The following is a 20,750-nucleotide window of genomic DNA, read 5'->3' on the forward strand; positions in this document are numbered from 1 at the left end:
GTTTTCTTTATTACAGTATGTGTTTTATTAGTCTCCTGATTAAGGAAATAAACTGTCATATCTACATATTATATACTAGTCTCTCTTACTTATTTTGATTTCAGTTAGTATCCAAAGAAAAGAAAAATCGTTGGTAGAGGGTACCCCAATAGATTAATGTCATCTCATCATGTCCTTTTGTTCATATTTAAGAAGAAATAAAGTGATTTTAATATGAGATAAAATATAATGAAAAACTCTATCAGCTTCGCTTCAATGAATAAATTATTAAAATGTGACGAAAATTTTTTTTAAAATTAAAATACATGTCTCCAGTGCAAATAGAGGTTGGTGAGATGGAGAGAATGAATAAATTTTTTTGGGCTGAGTCAATTGATCAACAGCTTGTGTAGTCTGTCAATGTATGGCCTTCTTCTGTATGCTATCTCCTCCAACTGTTCCTATTCAACAGTCAGAAAAGCAAATCTTTATAATATCAGTTTAATAGATTTTCCGACACACCAAGATTACAACATCTTGCATGTAAAAATAATAGTATTTAACATATAAGCACCAAGATCCAACTACATTATTACAGAGACACGTGCTACAACGAAGGATCACGTGCCAAAGCTGGCCCTATCTAGCTGAGGGTGGATCCATGTGATACCACATCATGGGCACATGAGGCCATGACTGACATCGACTTCATAACGTGACCAACTTGTATATGCATGTGTGCGTATGTCTCATATCAGATTTTACTTTGTGCATATATACAGTGTAATAATATAGACTGATAGACAGAAGTTAAGATAAACAAGAATTTGACCATTACATGTGGAAAAGGCACATGTTAGATTATGCTAAATTAAGAATCATTTATCCCAATTGTATTAATGTAATTATTAGAATCATCTAATGATGATAACTGGATACGTGTGTGGTTTTTCCCAATGATGGTTGCAAATTGCAATAGTACTTAATTACTTAACAAACTATGTCGTCACTTGCGATATCTTCTTAGTGAATGATGTTAGAGACGACTGATGATAAGCAATACTGAACTAAAACATGTCATTAATTCAAAGGTTTAGAAATAGAATGACAATTACCTGATATGGGAGGAGTAGAATAAGAAAGGGGTTTTGAGAAGGAAGGTGGTGGAAACCCGATAGCTTGAGATTGATGATAAGGATAGACAGTGTAGAAAGGCACCATTGGACTTGCCCCAACCATAACTCGCCCTCCACCATACATATGATGTTGGTAATATTGCGGTTGCGGTTGTGGTTGCATTTGTGCATAGTGCCCGTTCATATAGGTTGCTCCAACGTATCCAACTTTCTGTTCATTAATTCCACCACACAAAAATAGTTTCATGAGTGAAAAACTCATAGTTTCAACCATATATATATATATATATATTTTTTTTAAATAAAGAAATCAGAGGACTTACTTGATTGAAGGTCGTCATGTTCGGGGCGACGTAGGTGGAAGGGTACCTTTAATTTATTTAATATCAACACCAGACATATCAAACACCTTATTAACTCATGACGTACATCTTGAAGAAGATTAGACCGTAGAAAATAATTTACCCATAGTAAGGAACGGCTTGATGATGTTGTTGTTGTTGAAGTTGATGTTGGTGGTGTGTGAATCCGGCCGGGTAGTACCATTGAGCCTGATTCCCTACATGTGGTGGCGTGGCCCTGTTCCCATTTTTTTGTCCTTCATATGTCAAAAACATCATTGATGATAAAGTTAAGTTTGGTTTTGAAAATTTTGATGGTTCCAAAAAGTTTGAATAATTATGGCAAAGTAGACTTTCGGTTCAATTCATATGAAGATTTTAATCCTTGAAAATGTCACCTAACTATGGGAGTGTAAATGAATAGACCTGCCTAGATAAAGCTCTAAGCATTAGATCATATACATGATCAAAGCACACGATCCACACCCATATGCATGCAATAATTAACGATTCACTTCATAATTTTTGCATAGTAAATTTTCTAGATGAGACATTATGGCCAATATTTATGTGTAGATAACTTTTTTTTGTAAATGAAAAACTTTAGATGGACCTTGTTGTTGAGGAGAAGCCATGGTGGGGGATTTACGAAGGCGACCACCACCGAGGGAGGCGAGATTGCAGTTGGCACGGCGGCCATTGATGACCGGAGTCGAGTCTTCGCAAGCTCTCTTTGCAGCTTCCGCATCTTTGAAAGTCACCTATATAAAAAAAAAGTAATTAAAGACAAAATGAGAAAGGAACAAAGAAAAAAAAGAAAGAGGGAAAATAAAGAGAGAAAAGAACAGACAAAGCCATAGCCCTTGGAACGGCGAGTGAGTTTGTCGGAGATGATAACTGCCTCCAAGATGTCACCATACTTGATGAAATGATCATACATTGCTTCTTTGTGAGTGTCCCAAGCCAATCCTCCTACGAACACTTTGGTCAGCTTCGTGTCTCCGAAACATCCGTTCACGTTGTTGCTCGTCGTCATTGGATCGTGTGTTGTGTGTGTGAGAAAGAGAGAGACAAGAAAGATAGAGAGAGAAGGAGAGTGAATTGAATTATATAAAAAATCGGGGAATAATATACAGTAATAAATAAAGAATTTGTTTAAAATAAAGAGTGGCAGATTGGTGGACAGGTAAGTCTTAACGTGATCACTACACCGTTCAATATGTCGCTATTCACTTTTATATATTATGCATCTCTTGATACGATAGGGAATACAAATCCCCGCAAACGAAAAACTCATAATAACACTGCTACGGCCGGATATGGACCATGCATGCGTTTCAGCAATGTTGTTGATTAAACTAGCCATGTAAACCGGTGCTTTGGACGGCAAAATCTATTAATATTATATGGACTTCACTTTATTTAAAAAAATATGTTGTGGTGCAATGATGAGATCAGCTCGATTGGCTTCATGATATATGTCCCAAATTTTAACTTTTGTTATTGTTTTACATGTATGTTTTTATAATTGAATCCCAAAGTAACTTTTTTTTTTGCTTTAAGCCCAACAACACCAAAATAAAATTGAAAATTAGAGTAAACTGATTTCAGCTATTCTTTACCCGAGCTTCAAATCTGAAATCTTAACATAAATCAAATTGATTTACATAACAGAATCTAGTTATTTTTCAAATTCATCATAAATTTATTATCAGAATTGTCGAATTTGATTCGAAGATATTTCAGTCAACTGTTTATGAGCGTTATAAAAGATGTGATTTGCCTTGAATGGATGACTTAGGTTTTTAAGAGTTTGACTATCTTGAAACTTGAAAGAGAATTTACATAGCCATCGAGATTAATACCGAGTGTTTTAAAAACCCCGTACAAAAATCAAGTGAAGTCACCCGATGCTTCATCTTAGTTTTAAAGATATACTCTGTATTTTTATTTTTATAAAGATTATTGGATAAAGCTTACAACATACATGAGATCTCTCTTTCTCTCTTATTATGTGTATTCTCTCCATCTTATTCTGGAACGGGAACCAGACTTGGAACGTAAACAAAGTTGGTAAGACAAGGGTTACGTTTACCTCTAAAGGGTTGTCCCGTCTCAACTTGTATTTTGATCCCACCCTGGCCAATTTCGTAAAAGCTGGGACAAGCATAATCCTCTCCCACAACTTTATCGCACCATAACACGATAGAGTCGGTCTTGTTGATAAAGAATGACGGTACATTCATGGGTCTGTATTCGAAGAAAAAGGGATATAAGATGGGGAGATCAGGGCGAGCCACATTAAAATACTTACTCCATGAGACAACCCCATCAGTCACCTTGTTTGTGACCCACACCTCCATCTCCCTTGTTTCGTCTCCAACGCATTGACGAAAGTCACGAAACAAAGAAAGCCTATCTACTCTGAAACCTGATAAGGCAACTGTATCAATAATCTCACGTCCGGTAGTAGCACTTAGCCTCACCTCAAAGGGAAACCAACATATGTGCTTAAATGTCTCCTTGGTAAAATCGAAACTTATGATGAAGGTTTTCTGATTCCCATTAACCTTAGTTTCAGCAATCCAATACATATTTCCATTCAAAGACACATATTGATAGGGAAAACGCATAGACCAATCCAAAGTAGCAGAAAAGGCTCTCCAGAGTTTAGACTTGAAGTCATATATCTCAACTTCCCCAGCTTCCAAATACCACCAACTAATTCTCAAAATCTTGTAGCTGTCACGGTTGTTGTTGTTGTCGTATCCAAAACCGTATCTATCTGTTATATGTTGAGAACTGGATTCAACAAATTTGACCTGGCCCAAAACAGGATTCCAAACTGCAAGGTTGACGTACCTTGGTCCTCTTTCTCCGTACCATCGGCATAGCAATAATCCATTGCAGTGAGAAGAAATAGCAACAGAACTAAACTCGGCTGGAACTGGTAGACGTAAGAGATCTAGGGTCGCCGGATTGATGATTTCAGCATTATCAAGACAAAACCGCATCAACCTTTCCTTGGAGAGACCCAAGTGCTTGTAGATGAATCTCTTGTCGTTGCAGAGAGCGTACCATTGTTTGCTGGTCCTTTTGAAACGTATCAGGGATTCCATTGGAACCCTAGAGATGATGTCTTCTACTAGATCAAAAGGCAGCGACGAAGAAGCCATATATGGAACCCTTTTTCTAGAAGGGATTGTTCCTAGCGTACAGCCACGATATATCGTCTAGGGTTTCCCACAATTTTTTATCCACATATAAATAAAAAGACTATACGTACTAAACCACTAAACCCTAGGGTATCTTGTTTTCGATACTATATGGAAACAAATCCAAATCCTCCGAGCTTAGTAAAAATCTACAAAAAAAGAAAAAAAAAAACTTTTCACCGAACGTCAATTATATATATAAATTCACTTGAATTTGTTTGTCATTTACCGTGTTGACAAGCATAGTAAGGAGGAAGGTCACAAGGACTTGAATTCCAAGCAACGTGCGAACAACAATACGTTGGTGATTTATTTATCCCAATCTTGATGGGTGTGGTGTGGGGAGATTTATTATATCTATCCCGATTTTGGTACGTTGGTGAATCGAAGTGAAGGTTTTTCAGATTCTTGATATCTTTGCTATCTATTCCTTTGTTGTTTAATGTGTATTTGATCTGCTTCAGAGAGACATTTCAAGCTACACAACATGGTACTATGGTAGTATGGTTCATAATTAAGCATAAGGAAAAGAAAAGAAACATATGGCGTTGGTGTTAAATTACCGTGGATCTGATTGAGTCAAGAGCTTGTGATGGGCCAATAATGGGCTCAACAGAAACAGTAGAAACGATAGAATCGATTGCACAATAAGAAGAGGAAAGCCAATGCAGTGCAGACAGATGAGAGATATGAGGAAATTGAATTTCACAGTGTGCTAATTAATTTTGTTAAAAATGTAGTGCAGCTTTTGAAGTTGACTTAGACACCCATAAAGTTTAAGAAATTTAGCGACACTATAAAGTTAGGCTTTAAAGGGGAATCCTATCCTCCACCATCGTAAAGATTAGCTAAAAGCTTCTACTTTTTTCCATGACCTATAATAATAGATCAATTTAATTTAGTCAATTTAAAAAGACGAATATACGTGTCGACTATGAACATTTTGAATGCCATCATCCACAAAGTTGATTAAAAGAATTTGAGAAAAGGGAATAAGATAAGCTTAATGTCAAAAGATTTGTGAAAGTTTTTCATTCATTTCAAAAGTTTTGCCTTTTAATTTGGATTTAATATGTCTTCTCCAAAAAAAAGTAATAATAATTTTTTTACTACAATTTAACTTTTGAATTTTTAGGGAAACAAATTAAAAAAGTTCTATTAAAATCTTATAAAACTCAAAAGCAAATACTATCATTATTGTTAAACAGTAAATTTACATTTCCATAAATATTCAAAATCTAACTCCTATAGTTTTTTGAAGTGGACTACCATAATCACCCTTAATTATATAGTATTTCCTAACAATTGAATTGATTAGTGTTTACAATAATGACATAAAGCAGACGCATTACCTTTCTTTTTTCCGGTCGCTTTTACTTTAATTATTTCCTTTTCACAAAACCCAAAAATCCAAAAGTCAAAATAGTCACAAGTCTCAAAAAGTCAATAACCTCTCTCTCTCTCTCACACATGAACGTCACCACCAAACAAACAACACTTCCATTGATTGATCCATCCTCATAATAAATCTCCATACAAACTCTCAGTTCCCTCATCGATTCTTCAAACCCTCTCTCTTTTGTTTGTTTGCATTTCCTTGGGTTCCACTGTTTCTATCTAGGTTTTACTCATAACTCAATTCGAAAAAAATGGTGAGCAAATGGAAGAAGATGAAACTAGCTTTGAGTTTGAATCTCTGCAATTACCTCCCAAGAACCCTCGAGGAGGAACCACCATCGTCGGCTTTGAATTCAGATACTGCTTTGCTCTCTCCTCTTAACTGGCCCATGACTCCAACGCCTTCTTCTTCTCACCGTAGAAGGTTGTCCAGAAGTAGCAGCAGATCGTCAAAGGTTTGTTACATCACGACCCATATTCTCTGTAATTGTGATAAAGCTTGCTACTTTTGGTTGCTGAGAGAATAAAAAGACTTGACCTTTTGTGGTTCATGAGTTTGTCCTGTCTTCTCTTTGATTGTTCTAAATTAATCTTAAGTGTATATATCCATATTGGGGTTTTGATTTGTTTTCTATCTTCAATGTTCATCAGTATTGTATAAGTTCTTGTCCTCCTTTGGTAGATATGTGAATTGGCAATGTTATGAAAAAAAGCTCAGATCTTTCAGCCTTGTTGTGTGTAGTTAGTTGTAACGAAGAAGGTCATGTTGTCTATTTGGTAGTTCTAGTTTTGTTTCAGTGAAGACTGAAACCTTATATTCCTTATAACATAATACTTCTCAGTATTCCTTATTGTTTGTTTCTTAAATAGCACTTGGTCTCATGTGGGTTTCTTTTGTTTTCTTCTGATGAGCTTGTTGACTCACAATTCTGCTTCTTTTGTTGTTGTTGTTCTAAAGCAGCAGACTTGCTCTATATGCCTGACTAAGATGAAGGAAGGTTGTGGCCATGCAATTTTCACAGCGGAGTGCTCGCACGCGTTTCATTTTCACTGCATTGCTTCGAATGTGAAACACGGCAACCAAGTTTGCCCTGTTTGCCGAGCAAAATGGAAAGAAATCCCTATACAGAAGCCGAGTTTGGATCTTCCTTATAATCCCTTTGACCGGTCCAATAATGATGCAGCCATTAGCCTTGTCCGCTGCTTACCTCCTTCTCAACGAGCTATAAACCAAGGGTATCCCGAGCCAGCTATGTTCGATGATGACGAACGGTTAGAGGAGCAGACTGTTTTTGTTGGTGAAACTGATGCTTTGAAAAAGGAGAACCGTTGTTCTGTGCGGATGGTGGACATGAAAATGTATCCAGAGGCCTCAGCTGTACCACAATCCAAATCTTGTGAGAACTTTGATGTATTAGTACATCTCAAAGCAGTTACTGGTAATCAGATTTCTCAATATCGCCGAGCGCCAGTTGATTTAGTTACAGTGCTTGATATCAGTGGTAGTATGGGAGGAACTAAGCTAGCGCTTCTGAAACGAGCAATGGGTTTTGTGATTCAAAACCTTGGGTCTAGTGATAGGCTCTCAGTGGTTGCTTTCTCTTCAACAGCTCGACGTCTCTTCCCTTTAACCCGAATGTCTGATGCTGGAAGACAGCTAGCTCTTCAAGCTGTTAACTCATTGGTTGCAACTGGTGGGACCAATATCGTCGACGGTCTTAAAAAAGGCGCTAAGGTTATGGAAGATAGAAGAGTGAGAAATTCTGTTGCCAGCATTATCCTTTTGTCTGACGGGCAAGATACCTATACCATGAACCATCCTGATCCAAGTTACAGGTTGATGCTACCTCAGATCCCTGTTCACTCTTTTGGGTTTGGATCAGATCATGATGCTTCAGTGATGCACTCAGTCTCTGAATTATCCGGTGGAACTTTCTCTTTCATTGAAAATGAGTCTGTGATCCAGGATGCTCTTGCGCAGTGCATTGGTGGACTTCTAAGCGTTGCAGTGCAGGAGCTGAGAGTAGACATTGAGGGTATGTGCCCAAATGTTCGAATTAGCTCGATAAAAACCGGGAGTTACTCTAGCCTTGTAACTGATGATGGCCACTCAGGATTGGTTGAGCTTGGTGATCTTTATGCCGATGAAGAGAGGGATTTCTTGGTTTCAATCAACATCCCTATCGAGGAAGATGGACATACACCATTGCTAAAGCTGAGATGTGTCTACATAGATTCTTTGACAAAGGAAACTACAAAGCTTGAAAGTCACGTGCTTCAGATTCGAAGACCAGAAAAGGTTAGTGAAGAAGAAGTTGTTCCCATTGAAGTTGTCAGGCAAAGAAACAGATTCTTAGCTGCAGAGGCAATAGCCCAAGCAAGAACTTTAGCAGAGCATGGAGATTTAGAGGCAGCTGTTACAGCGATTGAGAATTTTAGATTGGGTTTGGCAGAGATGGTTGCAGCAAAATCCCGTGATAGGTTTTGTGTTGCTTTGGACTCAGAGCTGAAGGAAATGCAAGAGAGAATGAGGAGTAGTCATGTGTACGAGGCATCAGGAAGAGCTTATATTCTTTCTGGACTTAGCTCACACTCGTGGCAAAGAGCAACAGCTAGGGGAAATTCAAGGGACGGTTTGAGCTTTGTTCAGGCTTATCAGACTCCGTCAATGGCTGAGATGCTGCGTCAGTCACAGGCCATGTTTCTGGTTAGTCCATCACATCATAGACTCATTCAGCCCTTGCTCTCTTTTGCTTCACAACCAAAACCAAGGTAAAGAACAAATTTTGACATCAATCCAATGCCTTATGTACGAGTAGTTAAGTGGAGAGCTTAAACTTGTTTTTTTTTCTGTAAAGGAAACAAGCAAAGGCGGTCATAATGTAACATAGATATGATGAATAGTTGGGTTTATAGTTTGGGAATATATTTTGTAGTAAAACTTCATTGCCTATATATACTCGAAACTTACGAAGTGCACATACATGTAACTTACTACACAACAACATTAACACATTATACAACAAGAACCCAACACAAAAGGAGACAGAAGAGAAGACACTACTCTCCAGCTAATGTTCTTGGCAAAATGAAAGAAGAAAAAAAAATTTCTAGCAAAATAAATCTCCCGAAGGAATTGTCCAAATGGAAGAGTACATCTCTGTCTCCTCATGAATCATGATCTACCTTTCTTCATCCTTGCATCTCTCTGGTTTCGGAAGTGGCTAAGAAGTTGTTGTGCCTGCAAAAGAACAATAATATTCAGATATCTCACTAAGAAACCGAACTTGCTGTCTTTATGTGTAACAGCAGAAGATGGATATAACATTCACCTTTTCTTTTGCTCTCTGTGTACCAGACTGAGACAAGGCAACAAGTGGAGGTATGGCGCCTTCTTGCAAGACCAAAGTGCAAAACTTGGGACTGTTCAGACACAGCTGAAGCAGCACAGAAGCTGCATTCTCTTTCCCTCTCTGAGATCCCAAGTCAACTGTCTCAACAAGCAATGGAATCCCACCTTCCCTCACAATTGCTTGACGCCCTTCTCCAACTGCAGAAAGATTTGCAAGAAGAGCAACTGCTTTGTCAACCATCTCCAAATCTGGGTCTAACAGCTCCACAAGATACTTCACCGCCTTAGCTTGCACGATACGAGCCTTGTTTTCGTGAGTTATCGATAGATTAAACAAAGCAGAGGCGGCATCTTTCTTTCCTCTAAATGTTCCTTTCCCAAGAAGAGTCACCAGAGCATGTATCGCTGCGTTAGACTGGCCTATTCGTTCCCTGTTGACAGGCAGAACAGACAGACTGAACAATGTTGCTGCTGAATTCTCTCTGGCACTGTCATTTCCTGTGTTCAAAACATGAACAAGCGGTTCTAATGCCCCCGCTTCCACAATTGTGGATTTGTTAAGTTCACTAATCGAAAGATTCAGAAGAGCTGTGACTGCGTGTTCTTGTGTTAGCTTTTCTTCTGAGTATAAAAGTGACAGCAGTGGAGTTATGGCACCGCAACGCCCGATGTGAACACGATTTTCAATGCTGCTAATGGTGAGATGACGTATTTCAGCTGCAGCAGCCGTCTTCACTTTGTTGGATCCGCTTTTAAGATCTTCTACCAATTTTATGGTATGTGAAGTCGTCATTGTTCCTGAATCATCTAAATCTTGTACAGAACACTCATAAGTCTTCTGCTCATGATTGACATTGCTTGAACTTTCTGAGTTTATCTTGGGAGACATCTCACTGGAGCTTTGGTGATTACCTAGTATACTTTCAATCTCATGTGTCACCGAAGGCACATAATCAACAGACGAGACAACACTGCAAACAGATTCACTCCTGCTATGAGTGTAAGACTGCCCTGGAGACAAAAGTTCGAATATCTCAAGATCCTTGCTTTGAGATTCCCCGCACAAACTGGCAGGCACGTTGATCTTTAGTTTCTCAAATCCATTACCAGTTTCATGAGATGATCTTGAGGTAAAACTGCTGCTCCTTAAAGAAAAACGAAAACTCTCGGTGCGGTTGAAGTCTTGAGAACCCATGTTATTAGCCATGGATGAGGCATCACCACCATCATAATGATGACCAGAGTTAGCAGCAAGGTTGATCCTGTTTGCCTCCAACCAACTCGTTATCATAGCCTTAACCGTGTAATTGGGAATGAGTTCTTGATGAGTCAGCACCTGCCGTGTCCTGGGACAAACAGCTAACCCGTTATCAAGCCATTTCTTAATGGATGTTCTGTCAAATGTCTGTCCTGAAGCTACTATTACCGGATCCAGCATGAGTTCCGTTGACAAAGGACATCTGAAATATGGAGGTATCGAGATACCTTTAGCCACTTCAAGAAACTCAGTTTTGAGCATGTGTTCACGGATGCACAAGACTAGTTCTATCAACTGTTCAATTTGTTCCACATTTTCTTTAGACTTGCTGGCCTGAGATCTTATCCTTTCCTTCTCCACAGCAATGCTTTCCTTCAAGAGATCCTGGTTTGATATCAATCCCAACATTTGAATGATGCTTTCCAGATGATGGTTATCCAAAGAAGTAATGTCTTCTTTCTGACTCCGTAAAGCGTTCTCCATGAGTTCGGTTAATGTCCCTTCTTGCTTAAAACTCTCAATCTCCTGCACGCAGCGCTGAAACCATTCCAAGAGATCAATACAATACAAGTGGCTGCAATCAAGACACAAAGAGCAAGAAAATGAAATATTTTTTTATAGTTTACCTCAACAACTTGTACGCTTGAAGTTTCCGGACTAGACTGTGATAACTGAAGAAGAATGCGACTAATCTCGAGAGAACAAATCTGGACCTTTCCCAACAAAACCTCGCATTGAAACACCTGCAAAAGAACAACAACAACGCACTGAATAATTTTTCTGAAAGATGCAGAGAAGCTGAAAAAACGAGACGTTTATATGCATCAACTTACACCAAACAGCTTGCTCAACTTAGGTGACCAGTCCTCTAAGAACTCCCGAGCCTGGTTAACAACGGCATCTAAATCTTCACACCCTTTATTCAAGCAGTCATCAGAAGGTATTTTGCAATCAACAACTTCGTCGAGCAACGGTTTCAAGAGCTTCAACAAAAGAACCATGTTTCCAATACATGTTTGGATAGGATTAAATCTAATGGTCTGGCAAGCAACCAGATGAAGATACCGAGATATGCTGTTAAGAAGACATCGAACAGGCACAGGATCCATTCAACTATCAAGCTGGAGACAACAACAAAACACACACATCAACATTATAATCTTCAGAATAACCTGATAATAACTTTGAACAAGTGTCGGTTAAAAAAAAAAATCTGAACACATTAAAAAGCATTTGACTGTTGGACACATATTGTCTGAAAGACAAGACTTGACTTTTGACTAGATTCAGTCATCTCTTATGGAAAAAACAGAGACTTGAACACATTCTCAACAGATGTTTCTGCTTTCTAATAAATTTCTCTGTTGCCTTATTTTAAAGGAACTATTCTTATTCAGTTCAGTTCTAATAAAGTGGAGGGGGAAAACAACAGAGAAAAATATACTTATTCCTCATTTGAATCTAATAAATAAACCTATCAAATCAACTCGAATAGACGAATACCCTAGAAAGAATCTCAACAAAAAGAAGACAATTCAACCAGAACCCAGAAGAATAAGGAAACTAAACTAAAAAAAAAAAAACCCTAACTTTATTACATAATATAACCTAAGAAATAAATGTAAGTAGGTGGAAGATGATACCCGAGAAAGAAGATTCAACTGATTTATTGAAAGCTGGAAGAAGAAAGGAATCGAGGGTTTCAAGAGAAGAAGGCGATCGATCATTCGAGCTTCTTCCAAAGTGACGACGAGTTTCCTAATTTATCTAAAGATTGGTTCTTTGCTTACACAAAGAGAGAAGAGAGAGAGAAGAGAAGAGAGTGATGATGCAGGTAACAAAAAAAAAGAAAAAGAAAAGGGAAATAGTAAGTGTTAAGTAATGGCGGGGGCCCCAAGTTGGGTTTTTTTTTTTGCAGGTACATATATCTCTTACTGTTTTTGTTTTTGTGGAGAGTTGGTAAATCTTAAAGCTGTCTTTATTATTTTTATATGTTATTTTACTCAAAGAAGGTTATACTATTACAACAAATTTTACATTGTTGCTTTGACAAAAGATTAGTTAAGGTTTGAAATTGTGAATTTTTATTTAACTTTTTGAGATTAGGAGTAATAATGTCAAAGGAGAAGAAGATACATTGGTCCTTGGAGGGTGAGAAAGGTACAATGATTAATTTTGTTATGTTCTTGTTTTTGGGTAATATATGGCTTTCTTTATATATACATGATCAAAAAATTTCAGATCTCTTTTTTCTTTTTTTTTTTTTTTGTGTTTTGTCAACATACATATAGCAGAAGTTTTTTTAGATTATTATGATTTTCTTTTCTTTTTCACTTTTTTCTACACCAAACAGAAAAATAGTCAAAAGATATGTTGGGCCGTGTGAAACAAATTGATGGGTTAGGCCCGTTATTGTTTTGTTACGATTTGAATCTGTTTAGTGTCCTTCATAACAACGAATTCTTGTTTCTTGTCTTGTCTCAGTTTCGAAAGAAGATTTGTAATGGTCGAACGATATACTTAGATCTGGGCATTCGGTTTAAACGGGTTAAACGGTTCGGTTTAATCGGTTTTTTAAAATTTCGGTTATCTAAAAATCTTACCGAAATAACCCGAATTAAATTTCGGTTCGGGTTATTCGGTAATCGGGTTATTCGGGTCGGTTTTCGAGTTTTAAATCAATTCCGAATTGAACCGATATATTTTCTATTTCGGTTAATATTAACCGAAATACACCAAAATAAAGTTAATGGGCTCAAAAAAAACAAATCTAATTACAAACTGGTTAGAAACCCAATTAACAAAATTTTACAATAAACAAAATGACAGGCCCAACACATTAACAATTAGGGTTTTCGATACATTGCTCATGGTGAGCCAGCGGCAGGAACGGCGATGCGAACCACGATGACAGCAAAGGCGACGGTAAACTTCCCTTTCTATCTTCGAGATGAGATCCAATTGTTGGACTGGAAGGACAAGGTCATGCTATAGTCCAAAGGCGCAAACTACAGATCTACGAAAGAAAAAGAGAAGTAAATCACAAACTAAATCAATAAATCACTAACTGAATCAATAAATGACACAATAAGAGAGGTTCGAGACCATGTGAGATGCATACCTTGGGTGCCAATTCTTCGGCTATGTAATCGGGTTGGACGTGAGTCTGCTCAATATCCATTTGTGGTACAAGAAGAACAAAGAAGAAGGATTGAAACGATGGCTTCAAGTGGTAAGAAGAACAAAGAAGAGGAAGTAAAAGGAGGAGGAAGAAGAGGGTTTCTTTGTGAAGAGAGGCGGAAGAGATTAGAAAACATAGATGCTTTAAAAAATATAGGGTTTTGTCTTTTATATGGTGTTTCCTTTAACCGAGAAAACCGATCGGTTATCGTCTGCCGAACCGAACCGAACCGATAACCGAACTCTAATTATAAATCCGCCGATCGGTTTATAACAGTAAATCGGTTCGGTACCGAAAACCGAAATCGTCGGTTTATTCGGTTCAGTTTAAACGATTTTGGCCGATTGCCCAGGCCTAGATATACTAACTTAGTAGTGTAATTATTGTTCTTGGGTTACTTGTTGCTCTCCAATGTAGAATCTGATTATATCGATAATGATTCGACTAGTCGGTCCAAGAATAAAATTTTAGACAAGGCATAGCGAATAGCAAAAAAAAGGAAGAAGCTAATTATAGAATTTAAAGTCCAAGACAAGAAGCGCCAACCATTTTAACCTCTCACAAATAGCAAGCAATTTTTAACCAACCAAGTTAAAGTTTAATAACCAAAACGAAACGTGACGGCCATCAAAAAAATAAAAAAGAGAGAACAAAAAAATTGTTTGTTTTTCTCTCTTGATTGAGAGAAAAACAAAATATAGTAACGAAAACAAAAACTTTTCTTTATAACTGATCTTCCACACTTTTGATTCTCTGTTTCGCTTCGGTGGAATCAGAGAATCGCTTCAAGTTACGAGGCAACTACGTTTTGTGCTCTTGAATATATATTCGTAAAACGGAGAAGAAGCATTGCAAGTGGTAAAGTATTTTCTGATGAACTTTGTAGTATAATTTTTAATCATTTGATATAAATAAAATAAAAACTAAGTAAAAAAAAAAAGAAGGTATTTGTAGAGAAATGGGAGTGTCTCAAACCGACGGAAGAATGGAAGGTTGGCTTTACACCATCCGACATAACCGTTTTGGCCTTCAATTTTCCCGTAAACGCTATTTCTTGCTTGTCGACAACACCCTTACAAGCTTTAAATCTGTTCCATCTGATCACAATGAGGTTTGTTTCCTTTTTCTTTTTGATTTTTTAAAAAATATTTTCATTCGTTTCGTGGGATATATACATTTTGTTTATGTCTAATGATTGCGTAAAGATGTAACGTCTACATAATTTAGTAAACGAAGGAGTCATTCGATGAAGGGAAAACCAGAAACTTAATGTTCTTATGGTTTTGTTTCTGTGTAGGAACCTGACAGAAGAGCATCTTTAGATTGTTGTATTCGTGTCACTGACAATGGAAGAGAAAGTTTCCATAGGAAGGTACTGATTTTTAGATACTAATTAAGATGAATCTACAATTTCTGTATTTTGCAGAAGTTTATTGATTAGTATTTTTCTTAATGGTGTTGTTTCAGATCCTTTTCATATTCACGCTTTACAACACTTCAAACCACTTGGATCAACTTAAGGTTTGTTTGGCAAGTTTTGTCTATTACATCGTCTCCAGCTTCTGTTTGTCGTAATAATCCAGTTAGGTCTTTTTTGTTTCTGAACTTGAACAGTTGGGAGCAAGTAGTCCTGAAGAAGCAGCCAAATGGATCCGATCATTACAAGATGCTTCACAAAAGGTTTTAAAACGCTCCTTCATGTTGATCTATAGATATATAAGATTTGAGAGACTCTTATATATACATTGAATGTTATGTTTCTATAGGGGTTTCCGCTTCCGGATTGCGAATTTGTATCCCATGCTGAGAAGGGACTCGTGAAGCTTGATGTATCAAAGAGGTCACGCCGCAAAATTTCTGTGGACTGGACAAATTATTCATCGACGAATCACTCATCGACGAATTACTCGTCATCATCATTGAATGTCGAAACGGTAGCATCTGATGTCATTGCACCTTCTCCATGGAAAATCTTCGGATGCCAAAACGGTAAGAAAATACCATCTTTCTTGCGACTCAAGAAACCGCTGGCCTTACCGAGCTTTTTTAAATTTCAGGTTTACGCCTTTTCAAAGAAGCTAAAGACTGGGATTCCCGCGGAAGGGTAATGTTTATTTCCTCATAAGGTGAATCATAATTTGTTTCTGACTTATCTAATTTAGCTGAAACCTCTTGCAGCATTGGGAAGATCATGCCGCAATAATGGCGGTTGGGGTCATTGAAGGTACCTCAGAGGATATTTTCAATACGTTAATGTCTCTCGGTCCGTTAAGATCAGAGTAAGCTCTATTACTTTTAAGAACTTGTCCTATTAGATAGAGTCTGATCACTTACTGCGTTTCCATGTCGGCCACTATAGATGCTTTAACTCGCTAGATTCATATGGTTTTCGTCTTAGGGTTTACATGGTTAATTATGATAAATATATTAAGAGATTGAAAGTTTGGTGGATTTCTTGCAGATGGGACTTCTGTTTCTACAAAGGCAGTGTGGTGGAGCATCTTGATGGACACACAGATATAATCAATCTGCAGTTATATAGTGATTGGCTGCCATGGGGCCTGAATCGAAGAGACTTATTGCTGCGACGCTACTGGCGAAGAGAAGAAGATGGAACATATGGTATGATATTTCTTGATAAGGTTCTTGGGTTTTCTTGATTCGTTGAGTTTTAGGGTTTATAACCTTCTTCACTTTGAATATCACAGTGATACTTTGCCACTCTGTCTATCACAAGAAGTGCCCACCAAAGAAGGGATACGTTCGTGCTTGTGTCAAAAGTAAAGTTTCTTACTTCAAATCCTAATTTGGTTTTTCATTAGAATGCCTTATCAAAAGTTACAAGGGGTCTAAATAGAATCTATGGGACATCAAAATGTAGGTGGTGGTTACGTGGTGACTCCAGTGAACAAAGGGAAACATTCACTAGTGAAGCATATGGTAGCCATTGACTGGAGAAGCTGGAACTTATACATGAGGCCATCTTCTGCAAGATCCATTACCATCCGTGTGGTTGAGAGGGTTGCAGCGTTACGCGAAATGTTTAAAGCGAGACAAGGACACAGCTTCTCTGAGTTCGTGTCAGGGGAGTTCATGGTAACCAAACCCTGCTTGCCCAAAATCAACACTTATCCCCTTAAAACAGAGGCCAAAGACGTATATCAAGAGACTATGAAGGCTGATGAAATGGATAAACCTTCTTCAGCACGCAATAGTTTGATGGACCTAAATGATGCTTCTGATGAGTTTTTCGACGTTCCTGAGCCCAACGAGTCCACAGAGTTTGATAGCTTTATTGATACCTCTCCTTACACTCAAGGACATCAGGTAATTTTCTGCTTAACCCCTTTTGCTTGTAGTCTGTAGATCAAACTAATTTCAAAGTTGTATGTGTGTGTTATATATAGCTCAAGATACCAACACCATCTGGTATTGTCAAGAAACTTCAAGATCTAGCCATTAATAAGAAAGGCTATATGGACTTACAAGAGGTGGGTTTGGAAGAAAATAACACATTCTTCTATGGAGCCACACTTCAAAAAGACTCAAGTCTCACTCTGCCTTGTACTTGGTCTACCGCGGACCCATCCACATTCTTGATTCGCGGGGACAGTTATCTAGAAGATCGTCAAAAGGTAATCCATTTTCTAGCTATATAAATGTGTGATTGCGCTTCTTATTGAATCTTAAATGCTCATTCAACATATATGATGATGATGATGATGTTGGTACTTATCAAACGATAGGTTAAGGCCAATGGCACATTGATGCAAATGATTGGAGCAGACTGGATAAGTTCGGATAAGCGTGAAGATGATCTTGGTGGACGACTAGGTGGTCTAGTTCAGGAATATGCAGCAAAAGGCAGTCCAGAATTTTTCTTCATTGTAAACATGCAGGTGAATAAAGAGCTTCTATGCTAAAGAATCATTGATTTTATAAAAGTCAAGAGACTTAAAACTAATAGAAAATGTATAAATCAGGTCCCTGGTTCGGCAATGTACAGTCTAGCATTGTACTATATGCTGAAAACTCCATTGGAAGAGCATCCTTTGTTACAGAGTTTTGTGAATGGTGATGATGCTTATCGCAACTCGCGCTTTAAACTAATCCCTCATATCTCAAAAGGTTCATGGATTGTGAAACAAAGTGTTGGCAAGAAGGCTTGCCTGGTTGGTCAGGCGCTTGAAGTTCGTTACACCCGCGGCAAGAACTACTTAGAGGTAAAACAACATGAATCAAAATCACAGTATATGTACTAATCCGGTTACAACACCATAATGCTTTTGTTTCTTCGGATCAGCTTGGTGTTGATGTTGGGTCTTCAACTGTTGCAAGAGGTGTAACCAATCTTGTTCTTGGATATCTCAACAACTTGGTTATAGAAATGGCGTTTTTGATACAGGTAACCAAAACAGAACAATGTTTTTTAAGTTTTAATAAGATGTTTTGTTCTGTTTATGGATCACATAATGATCGCTTTCAACACGAATCATGCAGGCAAATACAGCAGAGGAACTACCAGAACTGTTAATAGGAACATGTCGACTCAACTATCTTGATGTCTCAAAGTCTGTAAAAGAAAGATGAGACATCCCTAAGAACAAAAAATATGGGCAGGAGCAGAGGACGTTTTCGACTTTTGTTTCTTTGAAAAAGCTGTGTTTCTTTTACCTTTTCATGTCAACTCGTATAGAAAAGGATCAGTAGTTTGATTCCCTGCGGTGTCTGATCCAATGTTGAATAAATAAACTTGTTGATAAGATTGAAAACTCCACAAGAGCGCTTCATTTCAGTATTATGCAGATATAAGAAAACAGAGGAAGAAGTTACTTGCGCAACAGTTAACAGCTCTTCCTTTGATTGATCGTTAAACCCTACTACATTGTAATAGGTTTTTATACAAAATACAATCACGTAGCTTAGACGTAAGTGGTCCGATCGAAGTGTACGATTCTTTTTTCTTTCTCAATTTGACAAGAGTGTAATAAGAAAATATATATAAAGTTTAAATTGATATTGGAAGTCTGGGACTACATACCCATATTATTATAGAGTGAGTGACTGTGATTAATGAATAAGAAACTGTGGGGTTGAATAGCGTTGCGTGCCTCCGAAAGCAAAGGAGGTCTCTTTCAATGGGATACAGGTTTCTCCGGTTCATTTGTCGGCACCGACACATCTCTAAACTATTCCTCTGTTTTGTTTTCCTAGTTTATTATTTATTTTTTCCCGTTTGCTTTTTATTTTCATTTTCTAAGTAAAAGAAACCATATTTGTTTTTCTATGTATATCCTTTCAGTCAAGATCTTTTTGACTATGTATCATCTTGTAATATTTCTGACAAAATTACATATTTTCTCTGTTTTTATTTTTATTTTTCTACAATTATACCATTTTTTACCAATCGTGTGTATATACAAGTTCGTACGGTTTTCAAGTTTAGCATTACAACATGTATCTCTTTTTTTTTATGCATGTTGTTCAATCATCATTTCATTTTCAACATTTTACTGATCAATGATCTATCATCATCCACAACCGCCAGATTTAATGTAGCATACATTCACTCCAAGCAGTGACGGATGATTCCACCTCTTCCATGCATCATAATTTTTTGCGTCCGAAAGTAGCAAGAAGTTCGTCTCCGGACACTAAACTCTAAACATGCTATGAAGAAATCAATTTAGTCATTTGGTCAACCACAACTCATATAACGTTGAAATGACTCACCAGCACAGATTTACATACCCAAAAAGAAAAAGCGAAAAAAGCGCGTCCGTTATTACTTATTACCGGTAATCCCAAATACAAAGTATTCACATTTCAAATGAATCAAACGAAGGCTCAAAGAAAGCATATAAATAAGATGTGAACATATTAACTACGTGTTGAAAAAAACACCAAGACAAACCTCGTAGAATAGCGCTAGCTAGTGGATATATAATTGTACTACAATGCAAGTGTCCAAAAAAAAAAAAAAATCACAAGACTGAATTGCTGACAAACTGCTTTAAATTGGTGAGTAAAACCTGTTTGTGTTACTTTTGCTTTGCTGTTTTGTTCGCTTATTTGTCACCTAAATTCATCAAATTGGTAACCAAGAGAGAGTCGACATTGCTGAAAAGAGTTTGTGTTTTTTGTTTTATTCTCATGTTTTCATGATTATCTGTTTTGCACGTGATATATCATACAAGTACCGATTTCAGAAGTTCGATACGTACTCGACTCAACACTATTAAGCGTTGTCAACGATTTATATTTTCTTTTCACGTCGAGCTGAGGTTCGCCCATAGGCTCTTTTTTTTTTATCAATTGGTTGATTTTTTTTTTTTGTTTCTCGAATTTTTGGTGTCATTTTCAAACGTGCTCTCAACCTTTCAAATTATGAGAATATAGAAAGGAAAAAAAAAAGATAAATAATACATGTATGAAAATTTGATGACAGGTCATCTATATTTGTGATTATGTGGCGAAAGATTGTAAACTAACAATCTAACATCAAGTCAAATAGCTAGCTGTATCAGAAAATGGTGTAAGGAAAGTTCCATCACCGTCCTTCGCGAATGTTACATATGAATATCAACAGTGAGTCTTCTATTTCATGAATAAAAAACATTTAATCGAGTGAATTGTCTTCCGGTGACAATATATAGCGAGCAATGAACTGCTAATTCACTAGCAAAATTATTGAGCTCAATTGGTTTGATGTCAATCCATATGGGAAAGATCATGTTGATGGTTCGATTCTCCGTGTTTGTTTTTTCTTCTTTCGTAAATCAATATTTTTCATTTTTGTTTGACTACAGGTTGTACGATGCAGTCTCAAAAATATCGACGCATTTGAGATCTTCAAGTGTTTTTGAAAAGTATTGTGTGTTACATCTGAA

General features: G+C 37.3%; 5 protein-coding genes and 1 long non-coding RNA gene across 14 annotated transcripts; 2 read left to right on the top strand and 4 right to left on the bottom strand.

The window, feature by feature from the left end:
- Window positions 1–246: 246 nt before the first annotated feature.
- LOC104712079 (putative RNA-binding protein ARP1) lies at window positions 247–2,608 on the bottom strand. Of its 2 annotated transcripts, none has more exons than XM_010428887.3 (6): window positions 2,307–2,608; window positions 2,070–2,217; window positions 1,581–1,713; window positions 1,439–1,484; window positions 1,095–1,326; window positions 247–440 (listed from the first exon to the last, which is right to left on the bottom strand). In XM_010428887.3, exons 1-6 carry the CDS (start codon window positions 2,490–2,492, stop codon window positions 397–399), a joined length of 789 nt encoding a protein of 262 aa, XP_010427189.1. In that variant the 5' UTR covers window positions 2,493–2,608; the 3' UTR covers window positions 247–396. The 2 variants fall into 2 exon arrangements, with proteins under 2 accessions (XP_010427189.1, XP_010427190.1); XM_010428888.3 differs by having other exon boundaries at window positions 247–434; window positions 2,307–2,563.
- A 650-nt stretch (window positions 2,609–3,258) lies between these two features.
- Window positions 3,259–5,442, bottom strand: LOC104712080 (putative F-box protein At1g77650). 4 transcript variants are annotated; one of them, XM_087466323.1, is made up of 4 exons: window positions 5,235–5,442; window positions 4,901–5,126; window positions 4,319–4,820; window positions 3,259–4,241 (listed from the first exon to the last, which is right to left on the bottom strand). In XM_087466323.1, exons 3-4 carry the CDS (start codon window positions 4,359–4,361, stop codon window positions 3,487–3,489), a joined length of 798 nt encoding a protein of 265 aa, XP_087322449.1. In that variant the 5' UTR covers window positions 4,362–4,820; window positions 4,901–5,126; window positions 5,235–5,442; the 3' UTR covers window positions 3,259–3,486. The 4 variants fall into 4 exon arrangements, with proteins under 4 accessions (XP_087322449.1, XP_087322447.1, XP_087322448.1 ...); XM_087466321.1 differs by having other exon boundaries at window positions 3,259–4,820; window positions 5,235–5,427; XM_087466322.1 differs by having other exon boundaries at window positions 4,319–5,126; window positions 5,235–5,365.
- A 635-nt stretch (window positions 5,443–6,077) lies between these two features.
- Window positions 6,078–9,010, top strand: LOC104712082 (E3 ubiquitin-protein ligase WAV3). Of its 3 annotated transcripts, none has more exons than XM_010428895.2 (3): window positions 6,078–6,524; window positions 7,028–8,841; window positions 8,928–9,010. In XM_010428895.2, the coding sequence occupies exons 1-3, from the start codon at window positions 6,321–6,323 to the stop codon at window positions 8,953–8,955; spliced, it is 2,046 nt and encodes a 681-aa protein (XP_010427197.2). In that variant the 5' UTR covers window positions 6,078–6,320; the 3' UTR covers window positions 8,956–9,010. The 3 variants fall into 3 exon arrangements, with proteins under 3 accessions (XP_010427197.2, XP_010427198.2, XP_087322446.1); XM_010428896.2 differs by having other exon boundaries at window positions 6,096–6,524; window positions 7,031–8,841; XM_087466320.1 differs by having other exon boundaries at window positions 6,180–6,524; window positions 7,028–9,010.
- On the bottom strand, window positions 8,998–12,863 carry LOC104712081 (U-box domain-containing protein 3). The gene is made up of 5 exons (XM_087466319.1): window positions 12,323–12,863; window positions 11,513–11,800; window positions 11,306–11,422; window positions 9,402–11,216; window positions 8,998–9,310 (listed from the first exon to the last, which is right to left on the bottom strand). The coding sequence occupies exons 2-5, from the start codon at window positions 11,786–11,788 to the stop codon at window positions 9,245–9,247; spliced, it is 2,274 nt and encodes a 757-aa protein (XP_087322445.1). The 5' UTR covers window positions 11,789–11,800; window positions 12,323–12,863; the 3' UTR covers window positions 8,998–9,244.
- Window positions 12,864–13,350: 487 nt separating this feature from the next.
- LOC147939006 (uncharacterized) lies at window positions 13,351–14,005 on the bottom strand. Its single transcript, XR_015566471.1, has 2 exons — window positions 13,801–14,005; window positions 13,351–13,695 (listed from the first exon to the last, which is right to left on the bottom strand). It is a non-coding gene; the product is annotated as an uncharacterized LOC147939006 (long non-coding RNA).
- Window positions 14,006–14,422: 417 nt separating this feature from the next.
- LOC104712084 (protein ENHANCED DISEASE RESISTANCE 2-like) lies at window positions 14,423–18,637 on the top strand. 3 transcript variants are annotated; one of them, XM_010428898.2, is made up of 16 exons: window positions 14,423–14,718; window positions 14,815–14,971; window positions 15,158–15,232; window positions 15,328–15,381; window positions 15,475–15,540; window positions 15,627–15,849; window positions 15,918–15,964; window positions 16,039–16,139; window positions 16,322–16,482; window positions 16,569–16,640; window positions 16,742–17,187; window positions 17,268–17,495; window positions 17,607–17,759; window positions 17,844–18,083; window positions 18,164–18,265; window positions 18,361–18,637. In XM_010428898.2, exons 2-16 carry the CDS (start codon window positions 14,819–14,821, stop codon window positions 18,448–18,450), a joined length of 2,211 nt encoding a protein of 736 aa, XP_010427200.1. In that variant the 5' UTR covers window positions 14,423–14,718; window positions 14,815–14,818; the 3' UTR covers window positions 18,451–18,637. The 3 variants fall into 3 exon arrangements, with proteins under 3 accessions (XP_010427200.1, XP_019085712.1, XP_010427199.1); XM_019230167.2 differs by having other exon boundaries at window positions 14,425–14,718; window positions 14,805–14,971; XM_010428897.2 differs by having other exon boundaries at window positions 14,441–14,718; window positions 14,802–14,971.
- Window positions 18,638–20,750: the final 2,113 nt, after the last annotated feature.

Source organism: Camelina sativa, chromosome 9, assembly GCF_030686135.1.
Source record: "Camelina sativa cultivar CO46 ecotype springtype chromosome 9, ASM3068613v1".
NCBI lineage: Eukaryota > Viridiplantae > Streptophyta > Magnoliopsida > Brassicales > Brassicaceae > Camelina > Camelina sativa.